This window comes from Chelmon rostratus, chromosome 3 (genome assembly GCF_017976325.1).
Source record: "Chelmon rostratus isolate fCheRos1 chromosome 3, fCheRos1.pri, whole genome shotgun sequence".
In the NCBI taxonomy this organism is placed as follows: Eukaryota; Metazoa; Chordata; class Actinopteri; order Chaetodontiformes; family Chaetodontidae; genus Chelmon; species Chelmon rostratus.
Genome location: NC_055660.1, coordinates 11,281,838 through 11,302,023, shown reverse-complemented (window position 1 = coordinate 11,302,023; position 20,186 = coordinate 11,281,838). Strand labels below are relative to the sequence as shown.

The following is a 20,186-nucleotide window of genomic DNA, read 5'->3' as shown; positions in this document are numbered from 1 at the left end:
GCTGATTCATAACTAATCTAGAACAGTTTGAACAAAATATGACACAAACAGTATAACCTTCAAGCAGTCAGGATTTATTGCAGGGCTGTTGAGAATGCAGTAGTTTTAGCTTGATGTATTAATAAACTGGCAGCTGAGTATACACATACATAGTACACATAACGCCATATGTGGTAAAAAGTCATCTTCTCTGTGTAAATAATAGAACAGATTAAAACACGTAAAAGACTACAATACAACAACGGGAGCTGCCAAGGCTGTACCATTTTGACAATAAGCGGGGGGGGGGGGGTAATAGTGAATTCACCAAGCGCAGTGCGTTATAATAATAGAATATAGTAATTGATGAATATATTGTATGGTTAAGTATTTAGTGGAAACCAAGCTGACTGTGAATCTACTTTTTTATCCTGCTTCAGAGAAACCATAAACCGAGAAACCTCTACCAGCTGCTCTGCCTCCTGGCTCGTGTGACAGCATGTGTAGTTTTGCTCCATTGTGATTGGCTAAAATAAATCCCCGCTAAAACTTGTGTCAATACATTACCAAGACCCACCACTCATGCCATTGGCTTGCCAGTGTGTACTTCCTCGTTGGTTTTGTTGTTTTGATTGGTTAGCCCGGCTGTCCGTATAATACAGTCGCGGTGTTTTTAAAACTCACGTTAGTCTCTCGGCTGACAAATTAGCCTTCTCGTTTTTTACTCACTGCATTTGTTTGATAATGATCATGAAACTGGTAATTGCACTGATCACCGCATCGTTTGCTGCGGGTAAGTTTACATCTCGATCCGGGTATAACTGGTGAACTTAATCCGGTAAATTAAAACAACGTTACTGTTGTTTTGGAGACATTAGCAACACATGAAGCTTGTTAGCATGTTATCATATTAGCATGACTAAATAAGCCTAACTTGAGTATGGTTTGCTCTGTTTCAACTCGAACGGACTGCAAAAATACTCGTTTCACATTCGGCATTGTTGAGATTTTTTCAATGAGACGTTGGCTCGACTCCTTTAGCTTGAGTTTACAATGTTGTGTTTGACCTTACGTGTTATTTCGTCTCTCTGTGTTATCTTCTATTTATGAAACTAATGAGAAATCCAGTATAACGCCACAAACGACAGCACACGAAGTGTAAGAGATTAATCAACGTCCCAAAGAGCGTCAACAAGAAATAACGTTTCTTACAAGCCTCACAGATATAGCATTTTCCGCCATAGGGATGTTGTATGTGATTGTAGTACAGTGAGACAGCTGTTTGTATTATTATTTACACTCTGACTGTTCTGTGTCAGCCAAAGTACACTGCAGGTCTTGGAATGACAAGGAACACATAATGAATGGTGACTATCTTTGTGTAGTAGATGTGTCATTCATGAGTCAAAGAGCAAAAATGCTCTGTGTAGTCCAGAGCTGAAACGATGAGTGGACTGAAATTCCAGCCTGTCAAATTGAAATTCTTGCTGTTTTGCTGGTCGTAAAAAAGAATGTTTTTGGGTTTTAGGAGGGTTGACAGTATGAGATATTCAAAGTACAATAACCATCTCAGAAAATATCACAGTATATTATTATTAATATTAATATTATCAGTTACAATGACCTTAAAAGAATGAAAACAAGTTTTTGGTTGTGTCCTTGATATGAACTTTTTTCTAACAACACTAATACGGTAGAATTCAATACCATAGAGAAGAAAATGTCCATGTTATGATGAAATAAGATCACATTTTATTAATCCCATGCCGGGGAAAATTAAATTGTTACATGCAGCAAACGATAAAAGATAAACATAGGAGGGTCAAAAGAGTCAATATAAAAGGTATACAGAATAGCCATAGTAGTAGCCTACTCCAGACTACTGAGCATGTTGAAAATGTCACGTGTATTTTGTGTGTGTTTAAAGGGCTGGAAGGGTTGAAAGGTTTTCTGTCCTTCAGAGGTGTTCAAGTTGGGTAAATGTAATGTTTGTCTCCCCAGGAGAGCCTCAGGCCATTTGTCCAAATCAGACAATTGAGGCAGTGGAAGGTGAGAATGTCGATCTTCAATGTTATCTGGATCCCTGGGCCAACGTGGAGAATTATGCAGTGGACTGGAAAAGACTTGACCTCAACAAGGTGGTCTACTCTTATCGACATAGGCAGGAAAATCATCAAGCACAGATGGATCAGTACAGAGGCAGGGCAAGTCTCAACCATGAAGACCTGAGCAGAGGGATCATGACACTGCATATCTCCTCAGTACAGCTGTCTGACAGTGGACCATACAGATGCTTTGTCTCAAAACTGATGACCCGTTGTAACACTACCCTCATTGGTAAGAAGCATGCATTTCCCACAGTTCCTTTCAGATGTTGAATGTTGATATCCCAATCAAGCTTTTGACCCAGATCCTGATTTGAATCATTGACACTGGGAGTCCGAACTGATGGTTAAATTTGATTCATCCTGAATGATTTTCTTTTTCCAAAAGATGCTCGGTGTAGATTGTAGAAAAATAAACATATTCACATAACAGCAGAGGATGTGGAATGTTGATTAAACTGTCAGGTGGAGAGACAGATGAATTTTAGATGGTGATAAATGGATCTATTGATTACCATACAGATACTTTGTCCCAGAACTGAGTGCTCATTGTATTATTGGCCTAAATGTCGGTGAGCATGCTGTACAGGTCAGTTCAGGATATTTTAATGAAGATTTCTATACAGAAACTGCAGACAATGAAGAACTACGCTCCTTTGATGGTTTTGTTTGTATCTTTCATTTGAAACAGTGAAGACAAAGAGAGATGGTTCCACCACTGCTGGACCTCCGGTGGATGATGTGACGGTGCCAAATGATCATGGTAAATGTCTTTGAATAGTTCTCCGTTAAACTGTCTTTCATATACTGCTAAATGTTTGAGCACAAGATAGTCTCACTGTAGGAGCTGTGTAAATATGTATGTCTTTCTCTGTGTACACTGTAGATGAATTATCATTATCTCGTAAGAATAACTGCATCAGCTTTGCACCTGCCTTTTTTCTCAAGTTAACTCTGTCTTCCTTCAGATGCTGCAAAGATGAAGACTGTCTGGGTCGCCAGTGTCTGTGGTGTTGCTGCCTTTGCTGCTGCTGCTGCTGCTGCTGCTGTCCTGGTGAAACTCTGTAAGTTCCAGACTTCTGCTCTACAGCATTTCATTCATTGGTGGATTGTAACTCAGGACATTCAGTCAAGTGCCGTACTTTAGTACAGTTTTGTGGTGCTTGTACTTTACTTGACCATTTCCATTTTTTGTTACTTTATACTTCTACTCCACAACATTTCTGCAGCAGATATTGTACTTTTTACTCCACTGCATTTCGTTAGTCACTGTGGTGTGGAGAGCTGTGTTGATGGCATCCTCTTTGGATCTATTTGCTGTGTAGGCAGACTGGTGCTGGTCCAGATTGGGGCAAGAGTGGATTTAATATGCTTTAAAACTTTCTTCTTTCAAATCACTTTGCTGTGATGGGTGTGTGTGCCACTAGTCTACAGCTGGTGTTGATTTGTTTGGACACGATCTGATTATGACTGATTTCAGACAGGCAGGTGTGGTAGCCTGAGACAGGGACAGGTAAAAAGATGTGTGCAAGGTGATGGGCGCAGTCTCTGAGCACTCTTCCTGGAATCTCATCAACCCTCATAACATTCACGGTGCTGAGAATTTGCCTTATTCGCTGCATTGTCTAACCCTTTTGTCTCAAAGTGGGTAAAGAAGCAATTAAGTTTCTCTGCCAGCGTTGCTGTGTTGAATGCAGGTGGATCTTTTTCGCTCCTGTGGTTGGTGAAGTCAGAATAAGTCCACGGGGACATTTACTGCAGAAAAAGTACTTTTACTATTACTTTGGGTACATTTCCTGATATTGAATGTGTACTTTTAGATAAGGATTTCGAATACATGACATGTATTAGAGTATTTATGCAGTGTGGTATTGGTACTTTTTCGACCACTGCTAATTATCAACATTTTAAGCCATGAACTGTGATCTATGCTGAGCAGATTTATTTTGGCTGATGGAGGATAAATTGTAGCTCTTGACAGAAACCAGAGTTTGAGTCATCCACTGCGGCTTCAGTTTCTGTCAGTGTTATATTTTAAGACACTGGTGTGCAGTCATTCCATTTTATTGTTGATTGACAATAAGGACAGTCTGAAGTCATTTCTGCCAAATCAAATCAGAAACAAACATGAAGTTTTGATTTCAGCATGCGAAGAGTTTATTGTTTTGCATACATTTGCCATAATGTGATTAATATTCATGTCAGAAAATATAATTCATGTTGTGACTAAATCAACAGTATCATTACATTACCCGGCTCTTCTACCAACCTTCTCAGCACTATACACAAAGTTTCCTAAGTTTAAATAAAAATAATAGGTTTAATGTAGATTCAATGTGTCTCAAACTGGTTTCTGTGTTCTCACAGGCGTTTGTAAGAAGACGGCCAAAGGACTAAAGGGGCAAGAAGAAGAGATGATGCCAGACAACTATGAAATGGAAAACTTGAGGACCTGAACAACAGAGGTGGAAAGTATTGGGAAAGAGTGTTTTCTTAAAAAGCGTAACCTTAGCCCTCAAATCTTCCATCTGATCCTCTCAGCTCTTCTCTAAGTTACCGGTTATCTTCAGTTGCACTTTTAATATCTTAATTTAATCATAATAATGATACCCTTGTTCTGGGTAAAAACAAGAATATTTTAAACTTATTTTCGAACTGGGCATATGATGTTTTTATTTAAATGGTTTTGAAAAGACTGACCAAGTTTAAAATCCGTTCACACGGCACTCAGGACACCTGCCCCAACAACACAAACACCACCTGAGACTGAAAGGACGAATTAAAAATGAAGGAGAACGTGTGGAGGGAATATTTTCAAGTCAGTCATATGTAGCAGTCTTTTGCTTCTGTCCCTGTATTACTAACTTATTTCACTGTTCTTGTAGAAAATGCGAACAGCATTATCAGTACATGTTCCTGAATAGTCACTGGAAGCTAACAAGCCAATCAAAAGTGAGAGGTAATGCAAAGATGCCTGCTTTACTACACAGTTATTCACAAGGTAGTCACACTTAAAAGTTAACCCTCTTTATCATCTATTTTACTCTAAATAGGTCCATAATTTACAAAATGAAGATCATGTTGTATTGAAGACTTGAAACTAGTGATTGAGACCATAAAGTCATTAGGAGACTATTAACTGAGATAATAAATCAAGTGAGAAGTGAAGGCACCTCTGCATTGGTTTCACTTTTCAGTCCTGCGTGCTCTGTCCGCTCATTGTACTGTCTGTTTCTAACTAATCCAATTAAATTTTTAGAAAGAGCTGCCCACTAGGGGGCTCTCTCTCATCTCTTTTGCGGATGCCCCTTTCATGCTAAATCATGATACTGTCACCTGTTACCTGTGAACCTGTTTACCTGTGGAACACACAGGTGTTTTTGGAGCATTGCATAACCTTCCCATTCTTTTGTTGCCACTGTCCCAACATTTTTGAAATGGGAGTTGTGTTGTGTGAATACATTTATATGTATGTGTGTGTGTGGAAATAAGATAATTTATGGACAGGTTGTTGTGCCACATTGTTATTTGTCTGTGTTTATAATCTTTTGAACTGTCTCTGTTCTATGAATCACTTTATCTAAAGCTTTAAAACAAATATATACATAAACTCTGTGACCTGTGCTTTCATTTTGTCCCTCCTTGCTCATCATAACTCACTGTAACAACAGATTAAATCAACATTGCCGGTTTGTAACAAAAGAAAACCTCAACTTCTGTTCAGAAACAGTTGCTGATTAGTCATTAACTGTACTACCAAGGTAACTGTGGTTGTTACAGTTATTTTATACTGTAACTGAATACTTGGATGTTCACCACCAAGTGTCCACCATTTGATAGAGGCTTTAGATTTAGGTCACCCACAGACCAAACTGAACAGTTTGAACTTATGGATGAGATGCTCAAATCCTTTTCCTAAAGTAAACTATAAAATACTCCAAACAGTCCTGCATCACAATCTTTACTTTAAAAAAAAAACAAAACATAGAGGTAATAAAATGTAAAAGTATAATCATACTGTGGATTGGTTTGTTAACATGAAAGTCCTGTATTTTCATGCAATTTTTGATCTATGTACTCATCCAGTTTAAACATTGAAGCATCACAACATGTTTCTGAAGGTTGCAGCTATCTGATAAAAGCAGCCAGCTAAAAAAAAACCAATAAAACATTGGTGCCAAACTGCCCTGCATTCTGCATTCAGGACTTCTGCATATCTAGAGTGAACAGAAACTGCGGACTCGTCACTCTTACCACAACCCCTTCCACCATCTCCCTCTGGGAGGCGCTGCAGAGCTCAACAACAAGTGACAAGACCAGTTCGTTCCCACAGGCCTTCACACTGATGGCCAGTTGAATCAGTCATATAATGCCAATAATCGTGTGACGCAAAAACATCCACTTACCTGCGAATTGGAATTTATATATTAAAATCAGACCAAACGTGTGGCCAGAGGAGGGGACTTCTGCACCTCAGGACTGATTTGACACCACAGACTGGGACATGTTAAAGCAAGGAGCCACTTTCAGTAAACACATTGGCATTCAGGAATATACAGACACTGCCACTGCCTACGTTACCTAATACACTGATGATGTGAGGCACACTAAAACCATCACCACCCACACCAACCAGAGGCCAGTTGTTGTGTATAAGCTCCGTTTGCAGTTTATGTGTATTGTATTTAGTGAATGAAGTGGGTCCGTCGTTGTGAATGTGCTTAACTTTGGGACATCACGTGCACACTTGGATGGATTTCCGTTTAACTCCTCTTCCTCCTCTGGCCGCCTCCTCCGACCGGGCGTCTTGAAACCGGCGTTTGATCGACAGGCTGCACGATTAAGAATCAGGACTGTCTGCTGTAACGTGTTTTAACCCGTGCTTTCACTAATGATGATGATGATGATGAAGGGTTCACTGCTAGCGTTAACCTGTCTGTGTTCTGCACACTTTGCTGCAACCGTTGGTAAGTTGGTTACATTAACGTTATCTCATGATATTTTAGGATGTTAGCATCGGTATAATGTTGTTAGCGAACGCTGACAAGTTTACAGCGTTGTTGAAAACTTCAGCTAACGACAGCATTGCAAACGTTATGTTATAAGAGTAGCGTGGTTTCTGTGAAAAGCTGGGCTGTGTGTGTGTGTGTGTGTGTGTGAGCGCCTGTAGAGTGAGGGAGCGAGCGGGGAAATACAGTGAGAGAGCAGAAACTGGTTAGCGGAAACGGCAGTCTGTTCCACATAGAGATGGGATTTATGGCTCTTTGTAGTGAGCCGTTCCTTTCAAAGAGCCGTCCAAAAAAATGGCTTTTTTGGCTCATTTTTATTTTTATCAAGTTTTAAGAAGCCAGTCTGGCCTTAACTCGTTTTATCTTGGAAATAATCACTGGGAGGAGAATTTAGATATCCCTCCAATATGAGTTTGAATTATTCTGAAATACTGATTATAACCTTATTTAACATGTGTGGGTTAGATTTTAAACTCTGATCTGGATTAGGCTACAATGAATTTCTGTGCAAAACAGCTTTTAGGGCAAAGACTTCCACACAAGAACATTGTTAATAATACAGAACAACAAAACATACAAACAAACAGACTGGTGGCTTTCAGAGACTTCATTGTCACTATTATCTGAGTCATCTGGCTCTCTACTGAACATCGCTCATGTTCAGTAGCCGTTCAAAAGAACCAGTTTGTTCGTCAATGTCACAACACTAGTTTCACAGTAAATGTGCAGTGTAATGCACAGCGGTGGTTTAACAAAGCCTCTCAACTTACTTACCTACCTACCTACTTACTTGAATAAGTGAATAGGTACCCACCTGTACCCACCTACCTACGTACCTACCTACTTACTTACCAACATAATTACTTACCTACTTACTAACTTACCTACCTACTAACCTACATACCTACTTAATTACTTACCTACCTACTTACTTACGCCTATCTACTTACTTACTTACCTACTTAATTACTTACCTACCTACTTACTAACTTACTTACCTACTAATTTACTTACCTACTTACCTACCTACTTACTTACCTAGCTACTTACCAACCTACCTACCTACTTACTTCTTACGTACGTACTTACTTACCTACTTACCCACCTACTTACTTACCTATTTGCCTACCTACTTACTTACTTACCTACCTACCCCCTACTTACCTACTTAATTTCTTACCTACCTACCTACATACCTACCTACTTACTTCCTTACATAATTACTTACCTACCTACTTAATTACTTACTTACCTACTTACTATTTTACCTACCTATGTACTTACCTACCTACCTACTTACTTACCTACTAAATTACTTACCTACCTACTTACTAACTTACTTACCTACTTACCGACTAACTTACCTACCTACTTACCGACTAACGTACTTACCTACTTACTAACTTACTTACCTACTTACCGACTAACTTACTTACCTACCTACTTACTTACTTAGCAACTTACCAACCTACCTAGCTACCCACCTACCTATGTACCTACCTACTTACTTACATAATTACTTACCTACTTACTAACTTACCTACCTACTTACCTACTAACCTACATACCTATTTACCTCCCTACTTACCTACCTACCTACTTATGTGCCTACTACTTACTTACTTACCTACCTACTTACTAACTTACTTACCTACTAACTTACTTACCTACTTACCTACCTACTAACCTACATACCTACTTACCTACCGACCTACCTACCTACTTACGTGCCTACTACTTACTTACTTACCTACCTACTTACTAACTTACTTACCTACTAACTTACTTACCCACCTACGTACTTACCTACCTACTTACGTACCTACTTAATTACTTACCTACCTACTTACTAACTTACTTACCTACCTACTTACGTACCTACTTAATTACTTACCTACCTACTTACTAACTTACTTACCTATCTACTTACTTACCTATTTACCTACCTGCTTACTTACTTACCTACCTACCCCCTACTTACCTACTTAATTACCTACCTACCTACGTACCTACCTACTTACTTACTTACATAATTACTTACCTACCTACTTAATTACTTACTTACCTACTTACTAACTTACCTACCTACTTACCTACTAACCTACACACCTACTTACCTCCCTACTTACCTACCTACCTACGTACTTACCTACCTACTTACTTACCTACTTAATTACTTACCTACCTACTTACCGACTAACTTACTTACCTAGCAACTTACCAACCTAGCAACTTACCAACCTACCTACCTACTTACTTACATACTTACCTACCTACTTACCCACCTACGTACTTACCTACATACTTACTTACCTACACACCTACTTACCTACCTACCTACCTACCTACCTACCTACGTACTTACCTACCTACTTACTTACCTACTTACCTACCTACTTACCCACCTACGTACTTACCTACATACTTACTTACTTACCTACCTACTTACTAACTTACCTACCTACTTACTTACCTAGCAACTTACCAACCTACCTACCTACCTACTTAGTTACCTACTTAATTACTTACCTACCTAGTAGGTAGATAAGTAGGTAGGTCGGTAAATAAGTAATTAAGTAGGTAGGTAAGTAATTATGTAGGTACCTTCTAACTTACTTACCCACCTACGTACTTACCTACCTACTTACGTACCTACTTAATTACTTACCTACCTACTTACTAACTTACTTACCTACCTACTTACGTACCTACTTAATTACTTACCTACCTACTTACTAACTTACTTACCTATCTACTTACTTACCTATTTACCTACCTGCTTACTTACTTACCTACCTACCCCCTACTTACCTACTTAATTACCTACCTACCTACCTACGTACCTACCTACTTACTTACTTACATAATTACTTACCTACCTACTTAATTACTTACTTACCTACTTACTAACTTACCTACCTACTTACCTACTAACCTACACACCTACTTACCTCCCTACTTACCTACCTACCTACCTACGTACTTACCTACCTACTTACTTACCTACTTAATTACCCACCTACGTACTTACCTACATACTTACTTACTTACCTACCTACTTACCGACTAACTTACTTACCTAGCAACTTACCGACTAACTTACTTACCTAGCAACTTACCAACCTACCTACCTACTTACTTACATACTTACCTACCTACTTACCCACCTACGTACTTACCTACATACTTACTTACTTACCTACACACCTACTTACCTCCCTACTTACCTACCTACCTACCTACCTACCTACGTACTTACCTACCTACTTACTTACCTACCTACTTACCCACCTACGTACTTACCTACATACTTACTTACTTACCTACCTACTTACCTACTTACTAACTTACCTACCTACTTACTAACTTACCTACCTACTTACTTACCTAGCAACTTACCTACCTACCTACTTAGTTACCTACTTAATTACTTACCTACCTAGTAGGTAGATAAGTGGATAGGTCGGTAAATAAGTAATTAAGTAGGTAGGTAAGTAATTATGTAGGTAAGTAAGTAGGTAGGTGGGTAAGTAAGTTGAGAAGCTTTGTTAAACCACCGCTGTGCATTACACTGCACATTTACTGTGAACAAAGCCTGGGAGCAACCAGCAGGGCTCTTTGTGGTTAGGGTACATACCAGTACAATAACTACCTCAGAATATAAAAATTAAAATAACACGTAAGCAGATAGATTATTTCTAACTTTCAGACTCTGATCATCTTTGCTAACTTTTGACATAAAACATAAAACAATTTGTATCCAAAACTGAGCAGACCTAATGCCCCAAAACACAGGCAGACATCGCTCTCTGCAATGTCAGTGGTGAATGCTTGTTTGTGGCTCTCAAGGATAGATGGGATTGTAACTCATATAACGTAGTTAAAGATACCTGCAGTATTAGTTCACTTTTAGTTCCTCTGTACTCTGTAATAGTACCTTTAGTCTCCACAATATTACCCTCCTGTAGCCTAATTTCACATCTTGTTCCCTTACATTATGCATCAGTCCGTATGGTGCTGGTACACTGTCGCTGTACAAGTAACTATAAGAATTACGCTGTTCATCATTGGCTGTAATCTAAAGCTATACTAAAAAGATTAACATGTGGAGGGTTGCAGATGTGCAACAAGCTTGTAAGGTATACCAAAACCTTTACATTTATTCAGCTTAGAAGAGTTCATCAACATCAACTCTGTGTGTTGAAATGATTGAAAAGTTTTCTGTCCTTCCGAGGTGTTCAATTTGTTTAAATGTAATGTTTGTCTCCCCAGGAGGGCCTCAGGCCATTTGCCCAAATCCGACAATACAGGCAGTGGAAGGTGAGACTGTCGATCTTCCATGTTATCTGGATCCCCTGGACAACGTGGAGAATTATGCAGTGGACTGGAAAAGACTTGACCTCAACAAGGTGGTCTACTCTTATCGACATCAGCAGGAAAATCATCAAGCACAGATGGATCAGTACAGAGGCAGGGCAAGTCTCAACCATGAAGACCTGAGCAGAGGGATCCTGACACTGCAGATCTCCTCAGTACAGCTGTCTGACAGTGGACCATACAGATGCTTTGTCTCAAAACTGATGACCCGTTGTAACACTACCCTCATTGGTAAGAAGCATGCATTTCCCACAGTTCCTTTCAGATATTGAAAAGGTTTGTCAGAATTGGGGATATTCCAATCAAGCTTTTGACCCAGATCTTGATTGAAGTCCTTAACACTGGGAGTCCGATCTGATGATTATAGTGTAGATTGCAGAAATAAACATATCCCCATATAACAGCAGAGGATGTGCAATGTTGATGAAACTGTCTGGTGGAGAGACTGATTAATTTTAGGTGGTGACAAACGGATGTATTGACTTTCTAAAAGGAACGTCTAAGTGCTTTACAAAAGTGTGTGTGTGTTTGAGGGAGGGGGGGTGAGTCACTCAATTATCCTAACACGCTCCACAGCAAAGCCCACACCACCAGAGAGACCCATCTATAGACAGGAAACCCATTGAACGTGCAAGCACAGCAGCAGGTTTTGTGAGCTGTTGGCGAGACAGACAGAGGAAAAGCCAGAGAGAAGGAGAGCTGGATAAACATCTAGCCACTTATTCCCAGATGTCACATAAGGTCTGAAAAAAGGAGTCTTTTTAACTTCTGGTCTGATTGCCGGCTATAGTCAGGGTTCACACAGCCCAAGAATTTGTGTGCGTTGTGAACTTGTCTACATTCATGAGAAGGTCATGTGGCCTGACAACACTACACCCACCACAGATGATCAACAAACCTGCAGACTTTTACTTTGTCCGTCTGGAACCCGATTTATAAATATTGTATTGGCACACGTTCTGTTACATTGTTGTTATAAGATAAGCCTTTATTGATCCCATGCTGGGGAAATTTACTTGTTACAACAGCAACAGCAGTCTAAGTGCTGGAAACATGTTGTCTTTTTTTTTTTTTTTTTATAGTAATCAGAGACCAGCAGAACATGACAACGAGTGGTGATTCCAGCACAATGAGACCTCCACTGCATGGGCCGAACAATCCAGGTAAATGATGAACTGTTCTCCAGCAACCTGAAATTCAGGAGTATTTCAATGGTTGACTCGCGCGCTGACTCACGGACTGACTCGCAGCCTGACTCGCAGCCTGACTCACTCCTTTCATATAACTTCTACAAAGCTGTAAAAGACACGGCAAGACAGACTTTTTACTCCATGAAAAGGAACATCAAATTGGACATCCTAATCAAAAATATGGCTTCAAATATTGCACTCCGTTACAGAACCTATTCCGTTTATGGTTGCGAGTGCTGGGGTCCACTTGAAAAACAAGAGTTTACAAAATGGGACAAGCACCAAACTGAGACTCTGCAAGCAGAATTCTGCAAATCCATTCTCCAAAAACACCATATAATGCATGTAGTTGTCAGAATGCAAAAGGGAGCATTTGAGTTTTATAATCACCTAAAAGAAAATTGTCTGTACACTCCCCATTTCAAAGCCCTCACCTACAGACAGACCCATCTAGAGAGATGCCCGGTCAGCCAGCTGGTTGTGGGACTCTGCTCACAAACACCAACACAGACAGGAAACCCATTGGACTAAACCAAATTACTAGAAGACAAAAAGAAAACTATTCGACACATTTGAAAGAAGAAAAGCAAATTGGAATGGCTGTTTAGCCCTAAACAGAGAATACACAGCGGCAGACTACCTGACCACTGAGTGACCCAAAATTAAGGAAACCGATGACTCAGTACAGACTTGGTGAGCACAGCCTGGCCAGCACAGACAAACATGGCCTCCAAGAGAAGACGGACTGTGCCTGCTGCACACAACAAGGTGGAAACCAAGCTGCACTTTCTTTTTACACCTCCTGCCAGCTTTACCAGGACATCACAGACACATACTTTTCAGAGATTCCAAACACCCAAAAAGACTTTGAAAACACAACTAATGAGAAAAAACGTCCATATCTGCAGGGTAAAATGCAGCAACGTGCAAACGCAGCAGCACGTTCTGTGAGCTGCTGCGACAGAAAAAGGTTGTCCTATGGAAGAGAAGCAGCATCAAGACAGTAAAGCATCTGTGTTCCTTCGCTCCCCGTCTGCATTGTGCTGCTTTCTGTACAGTCGCATTCTGCATACACACATGCTTACACACATGTATATACATACACACACAACAGACTGCTGAATACATTTCTTAGAAAAAACTGGCAGTGTTCTCACTTGTTTTGTGTGTATGTACGTAATTTTGTTTAAAGGATAACTTTCGTTTTTTACAACCTGGACCTTGTTTGTAGCATTAAATACGACCATTTACTCACTCAGACAACTTTGGTGGCATTTGGAGTCGTTTTGAAGAAATTAGCCCCAGAGGAGCGGCGCGTATATCCGTATAATGCGAGTACTCGGGGCATCCATGTGCAGCCTCTATATAACGCATAATCTGTGGCGAAACTCGTTCATATTCCAATATTTTGTTATGATATGCTGGTGCTATTCCCCTCTGAGCCCGTGGTGGCATGTTATCGATATCCGGCGTCTCTAGACAACTACCTCTGACGTGGATGATGTCATTACCGAATGCCGGGCGCTGCGAGCAGCCAGCCACAACACTCTGCAGCGGTCGGCTACGAATACGCAATGACGAACCATAGCTGTGCCAAACTACAGCTAAACTAGCCGACCGCTGGCTGTCTTGAAGGAGTTCCCAGAGGTGTTTAGCACTTGTTGGCCCCTTTGCCTTCACTCTGCAGTCCAAATGATCGTCCAACTAAACGCAAACCGGACGGGATGGCATGTCGCTGCAGGATGCTGTGGTAGCCGTGCTGGTTCAGTGTGCATTGAATTTTAAATAAATCCCCAACAGTGTCACCAGCAAAACACCCCCACACCATCACACCTCCTCCTCCATGCTTCACAGTGGGAACCAGGCAAGTGGAATCTATTTCGTTCACCTTTTCTGCGTCTCACAAAGACGCGGTTGGAACCAAAGATCTCAAATTTGGACTCATCAGACCAAAGCACAGATTTCCACTGGTCTAATGTCCATTCCTTGTGTTTCTTGGCCCAAACAAATCTCTTCTGCTTGTTGCCTCTCCTTAGCAGTGGTTTCTTAGCAGCTATTTGACCATGAAGGCCTGATTCGCGCAGTCTCCCCTTAACAGTTGTTCTAGAGATGGGTCTGCTGCTAGAACGCTGTGTGGCATTCATCTGGTCACTGATCTGAGCTGCTGTTAACTTGCGATTTCTGAGGCTGGTGACCAGGATGAACTTATCCTCAGAAGCAGAGGTGACTCTTGGTCTTCCTTTCCTGGGTCGGTCCTCATGTGTGCCAGTTTCATTGTAGCGCTTGATGGTTTGTGCGACTCCATTTGGGGACACATATACATTTTTTGCAATTTTCCGGACTGACTGACCTTCATTTCTTTAAGTAATGATGGCCACTTGTTTTTCTTTAGTCAGCTGATTGGTTCTTGCCATAATATGAATTTTAACAGTGGTCCAATAGGGCTGTCGGCTGTGTATTAACCTGACTTCTGAACAACACAACTGATAGTCCCAACCCAAGTCCCAAGGCACACCTGTGAAGTGAAAACCATTTCAGGTGACTACCTCTTGAAGCTCATCAAGAGAATGCCAAGAGTGTGCAAAGCAGTAATCAGAGCAAAGGGTGGCTCTTTTGAAGAAACTAGAATATAAAACATGTTTTCAGTTATTTCACCTTTTTTTGTTAAGTACATAACTCCACATGTGTTCATTCATACTTTTGATGCCTTCAGTGAGAATCTGCAATGTAAATAGTAATGAAAATAAAGAAAGCGCATTGAATGAGAAGGTGTGTCCAAACTTTTGGCCTGTACTGTATATGTAGATTATTTACACATATTTATACATTTGAGCAGCAACTCTGTTGACACTTTTCTTTGGTTTCAAAAGATCTCCTCCTTTCTAAGGGGCATCACACCCACAATCACAGCTCTGAGGTTCGTTCAGTAATTCCAACATTAAATCACATCTGTTAACTAGCTTGCTTCTAATGTAATGTCACTTTGACAAAGCCGACAAAGGTTAAGTGTAATACAGTTCATCAAGCACTTTGGACTGTTGACAGTTATTTGCTCTTTGCACAGGAGAAACGTTAGTCAACAGATTAGAGGAGGAAGATATTCTCATAGTGTGGACTTCTGGTGCTGTCGGCTGCTGTGGAGGCCCATAAGAGGGTAGCCAAGTCTGTCACCAGATCCTCATGTTTGATGACTAATACGTTGGTTTATGACTGTGTCAGAACAACTGCTACTGCACAGGAAATCCTGCAGGATCTTTACAGTAAATGCTAATATAAGAAGGCAGAAGCCTTTCTTATTGTTCCATCCTCTACATCAACAGTTTGAGTTTCTGCCGTCTGGTGCTCTTCTACTGCGTATTTATGCTTTTTGCTCTTGCACTGATGTTCCCTATCCTTTGTGTGCTAAGTGCAGCGCATAACCTGGGACAAATAAAGCGATTGATTCCACAGCCATAAGCATGAGGTGGGTCAATCTGGCACCACTCATTCTGAAATGTTGGCACATTTTACAACAGGACGGAATCTCATTTCTCCTCTAATCTCTCGTTCTCAATGCTTGTTGAAAAGTTTAACTACGTAATACAATCACAAACACTCAAAATGTTAAATATTAATACGCCATATGCACTAGCTGGACACTGTGTGCCCAGGGAAGATTTGTGAAGAAGAAGTGACCAGTTTAAGGCGATCCAAATGAAACTAGTATATATTTATATATATATTTATATAAAAACTGATTGTGCTGGACAGATAACAGTCCGCGAGGTTGGATATCACGAGGGGTAGATTGGTCAAATTGTAGGTTTCATAATAAGGGTGGTCTGACTCTTTAAATCCCGAGCAGTATGTTAAATATTGTGTCATATGAATACTGCAGCACGTTGAGCCTGCCCTGGTTCTCAGCTCGCTCTCCTCTGTGATATTCTTTCAGACGGTGGAAACATGAAGCTCATCATTGCTGTTGTCACGCCTGCTGTTATTTTCATCATTCTTGTTCTGGCGATATGTGGAACAATCCGTAAGTTGCGAAACTAACCCCTGCCCGACAGCTTTTTATGAACATTTAAAGCGCTGTTGTGTGATCACTGTTTGTTGTGGGTGAATGAAAAACACAAATCTTCTTTGGCTGTTTGCTCTGAGGGAAACCTGAGGGGTGTACTACGAAGCAAGACTAATGGGTTAAGTCAGAGTTTTCAGTGTCACAAAGGTGTTTCGTCTAGATCACCGTGGTTACTTATGCTTAGCTGAGGTAGCACTTTACACATGCAAACTTTTGAGCCATACGTTAGTAAAGTCACTGAACGAAGCAGTGTGATTACAGCAGTGCAAAGTGTATGCACCACCCCTTGCTTCAGGTAATATTAACACTTTAAATTTTACACTGAATATCATCCATACATGTTTTTATGCATGGTCCTGATTTGCTGCTAAGTCAGTTTTACCCTGCTGGTGTTGCATTGTAACACCAGACAGAAAAATGATTAGTCTCATGGCATTTATCCGTAAAATTAATCTCACTTTGATTTAGCAGAAAGCTAAAGTGATTTCCATGTGTCCTTTATCAGCGGACAGCATCCGATCTAAATCTATTCCCTCAGTATAATGTTGAAATCTGCTGTATCATGTTTAAAGCTTAAGAGCTTGAGAATGAGCAGGTGTCACATTAGAAATAAACAGGAGGCAATGAAGGTGCACTGAGTGGTGAAGTAAATACATCATAACAACCTGTTCCCCTTGGCTGAAGTAGGCAGCATGTGTTTTTGTGCAGAAAAAGAGTCCAATGCCTCACCAAATGCCCTTTTTTATGGGAACGCACACAAAGCCTGATGATAAAACCTGTGTTAACAGAAAAAGTTGATAACCATCCTGGTGCTCGTTCCTCTGGCTGGGATTTTAGGTTTTGTTAAGCCAGCTCATGCAAAGAAAGCCTGGCTGTGTTGAACTTGCTTTGTAGTAAACCTCTCTTAGATGAGATCAAATGTCATGGATTTGAATGTCACTAAAATATTTTTAGATGAGCATTTGCACTCGAACCACTGAGGAGTGCACATCAACTTCTTTTAAAAAGACTTACAAGCTGCTTTCCATGTTCTCACAGAGAAATGTGTGGGGAGACTCAGAGGCAGCAGTGAGCAAAAAGCAGAGCAGGAAAAAGGCTTTGAACTTCTGAAGCCTCCAACAAAGGATCACATGGACCCGGGTGGCCCTGCTGCGGACAACTTGGGAATTAAGGTGCAAACTGTACAGTGATGAGCCACACCTGGTTTGTCCATGAGTGGCTGTGTAAACTAGGTCCAGATGACTGGCTTACCCACTACCCATATGTCTCTTCCAACACAATCATTTTTAAATCATTATAAAGAGATTTTTTAAGCAGACTTAAAAGCAGAAATCAGCAGTTTTAACAGTTAAAAATCAAGGATCCTGTGTTAAAATCCCGGCTGGGAACTTTGCTGTTTTGAATGAAAAATATGGCACCCATGTGATGTGTGTATAGTTCCTTGTTTTTTTATTGGCAGTCAGCAAAGGGGAGCCTGTGACTGTACATCAGCAGTACAGTTACTTGGGAACCATCCAGGTTTATAAACTCACCTTTGATGCCAACACTAATTTTATTGATTAAAAGTCAAACCAAAGATTGTTCACCCATTTTAACGTAGACAAGTGATTGCACTGATCGGTTGGCTTAATAATCTTTGTGTGAAAAACAAGAACTTGTCAGGAAAAACTCTCCCAGCATTTTCTGCGTAGTGGTTTTAACAGGCTTCGCAGGCATTTTCTCCCTTCAGATGACACAAACAGATATTCATGAGTTTTTGTAATCCGTCAGCGATAGGCTTTTTAAACAAAACTGGATTTGGCCTGTGACTGGCTCTGGGTTTGATATGGTGGGTTAAAGACTGTCTATCTTTTTAAAAACTGTAAAGTTTTTTAGTCAGCTTTATGCCTGCACTTCATTAGATATTCTGCACTGCCCACCTAAACCGTGTTAATGACATTTTGGACACAACCAAAAGGTCAGAGGTCAGCTTCTCTGTGACAGGCATACAACCACTAGTTAGCTTTCTGTACATCCTGACAGCAATCAAACCGAATCCTCTGTGGCTGTTGCAGGCCTGTAATTGATTGGATGGCTTACCTACCGTCCACCTCCTTACCTGCCTACCCACGAGCACTCTGTCCGTGAGCTCACTGCGCGTGACCCACGTCTTCCGCTAGGCGAGGCAGATATGTTGCTAAAGCTACGGTACAGCCAGCAAGTTGCTCAAGAAAGGCTAAAAACAATTCCCAATGCTAACATGCTAGCTTGACAGCTGTGAGTATTAACAATGTTAGGTGTTTTCTTGCATGTGAATGAGATATGAGGTAGTTGGATACGGTTAGCGCTGATAGTGACATCATTCAGCAGCTCACCCAGCAGCACAAGGCACACCCCCACAGCAGTGGCCGGGCAGGTGATTCAGCCTGACAGCTTTTTCGCTTGTGTTTATATGACTGTGCGTTCAGCAGTGTTGTTCATGTATGTATGTATGTATGTATTTATTAAAAGAAATGGTCTCTCCTCATTCATCAATGCTTCCCTGATGAGTCAGGCAGTGAGTGTTCATGTCTTTTGGAGGGAGGCCTGAAAATCTAGCTTCCTCTTTCTACAGCATTACTAACTCCATTTTAATGCAACAGCCATTTATCAGCAGCTATCTCTTCCAGATTACTTGTTATTCTTTTGCATTACTCTGATTATATGTGGCAGCCATATATGTGTATGTGCCTATGTTGGGATTAGATAAGGAATTATTTTTGTCGGATTGTTGTGTTTTTTATTTGTACTGTCAGCACTACAAAGCACTTTCCCTTAAGAGTTTAGTCAAATATGTGTGTATGTGAACTGATCCGTGCTTTAGTTTTGTCTGTCCTTGATCATCATAACTCTTTGTAGCAGCAGATTAAATTACAGATTTGTAACAAAATATAACCTCAAGCCTTATAAAGATGACTGGTTTTAGAAATCGTTCTGATTAATAAAGGTTGTTGTATAGTGAAAATGATCACATCTGAACACTTGGCATCTGTAACGGGTATCATTTTCAAATGAAAACACATGTGCCTGGATGGTCTTTTGCTGATCATCTGTGTCAAAAGGTCTAAATAAATCAAATTAATGTTGTAAAAACACTTGAGTAAATGAGCCTTTCTTAATCCAACTCATATTATATTAGATGATAATAGTTTTGGGCTGACTGTAATCTGATTCATATTGACAAACTGTGCTGACATAACTGAAATGCCCTGACGGGTTGGTGCGGAATCCAAAGAGTGACAAACTCTTGTATTTGTCAGTGGCTGCAGAGGGGATTGGTCAGTAACTGAGTAAGGCAGGCCAACCACGAGGAAATGTCCGTATGCATCATCGACTGCGAGGAAATAATGTCAGCCCCACAGAAGAAGTAAAATGTGTCAGTTCAGTCACGTCTGAAGAAACAACAACACATGACCGTCTGTGCACAGCTCACACACTGCTTTTTTAG

At 40.5% G+C, this 20,186-nt stretch overlaps 2 protein-coding genes across 3 annotated transcripts; both read left to right on the top strand.

Moving 5' to 3' along the window:
• Positions 1–669: 669 nt before the first annotated feature.
• LOC121604557 (myelin-oligodendrocyte glycoprotein-like) lies at positions 670–5,689 on the top strand. Of its 2 annotated transcripts, XM_041934108.1 has the most exons (6): positions 670–772; positions 1,981–2,117; positions 2,247–2,316; positions 2,776–2,847; positions 3,053–3,148; positions 4,452–5,689. In XM_041934108.1, exons 1-6 carry the CDS (start codon positions 724–726, stop codon positions 4,538–4,540), a joined length of 513 nt encoding a protein of 170 aa, XP_041790042.1. In that variant the 5' UTR covers positions 670–723; the 3' UTR covers positions 4,541–5,689. The 2 variants fall into 2 exon arrangements, with proteins under 2 accessions (XP_041790042.1, XP_041790041.1); XM_041934107.1 differs by having other exon boundaries at positions 1,981–2,316.
• A 1,234-nt stretch (positions 5,690–6,923) lies between these two features.
• On the top strand, positions 6,924–18,941 carry LOC121604588 (myelin-oligodendrocyte glycoprotein-like). Its single transcript, XM_041934147.1, has 5 exons — positions 6,924–7,051; positions 11,366–11,701; positions 12,553–12,633; positions 16,592–16,678; positions 17,759–18,941. The coding sequence occupies exons 1-5, from the start codon at positions 6,976–6,978 to the stop codon at positions 17,908–17,910; spliced, it is 732 nt and encodes a 243-aa protein (XP_041790081.1). The 5' UTR covers positions 6,924–6,975; the 3' UTR covers positions 17,911–18,941.
• The last annotated feature ends 1,245 nt before the right edge of the window (positions 18,942–20,186 follow it).

Coding starts and splice junctions, on each gene's coding strand:
- LOC121604557 (XM_041934107.1), top strand. CDS start 724: ATGATCATGAAACTGGTAATTGCACTGATCACCGCATCGTTTGCTGCG. Junction 2,317..2,775: donor TTGTAACACTACCCTCATTG/GTAAGAAGCATG, acceptor CATTTGAAACAG/TGAAGACAAAGAGAGATGGT. Junction 3,149..4,451: donor TGCTGTCCTGGTGAAACTCT/GTAAGTTCCAGA, acceptor GTGTTCTCACAG/GCGTTTGTAAGAAGACGGCC.
- LOC121604588 (XM_041934147.1), top strand. CDS start 6,976: ATGATGATGATGATGATGAAGGGTTCACTGCTAGCGTTAACCTGTCTG. Junction 7,052..11,365: donor ACACTTTGCTGCAACCGTTG/GTAAGTTGGTTA, acceptor TTGTCTCCCCAG/GAGGGCCTCAGGCCATTTGC. Junction 16,679..17,758: donor GGCGATATGTGGAACAATCC/GTAAGTTGCGAA, acceptor ATGTTCTCACAG/AGAAATGTGTGGGGAGACTC.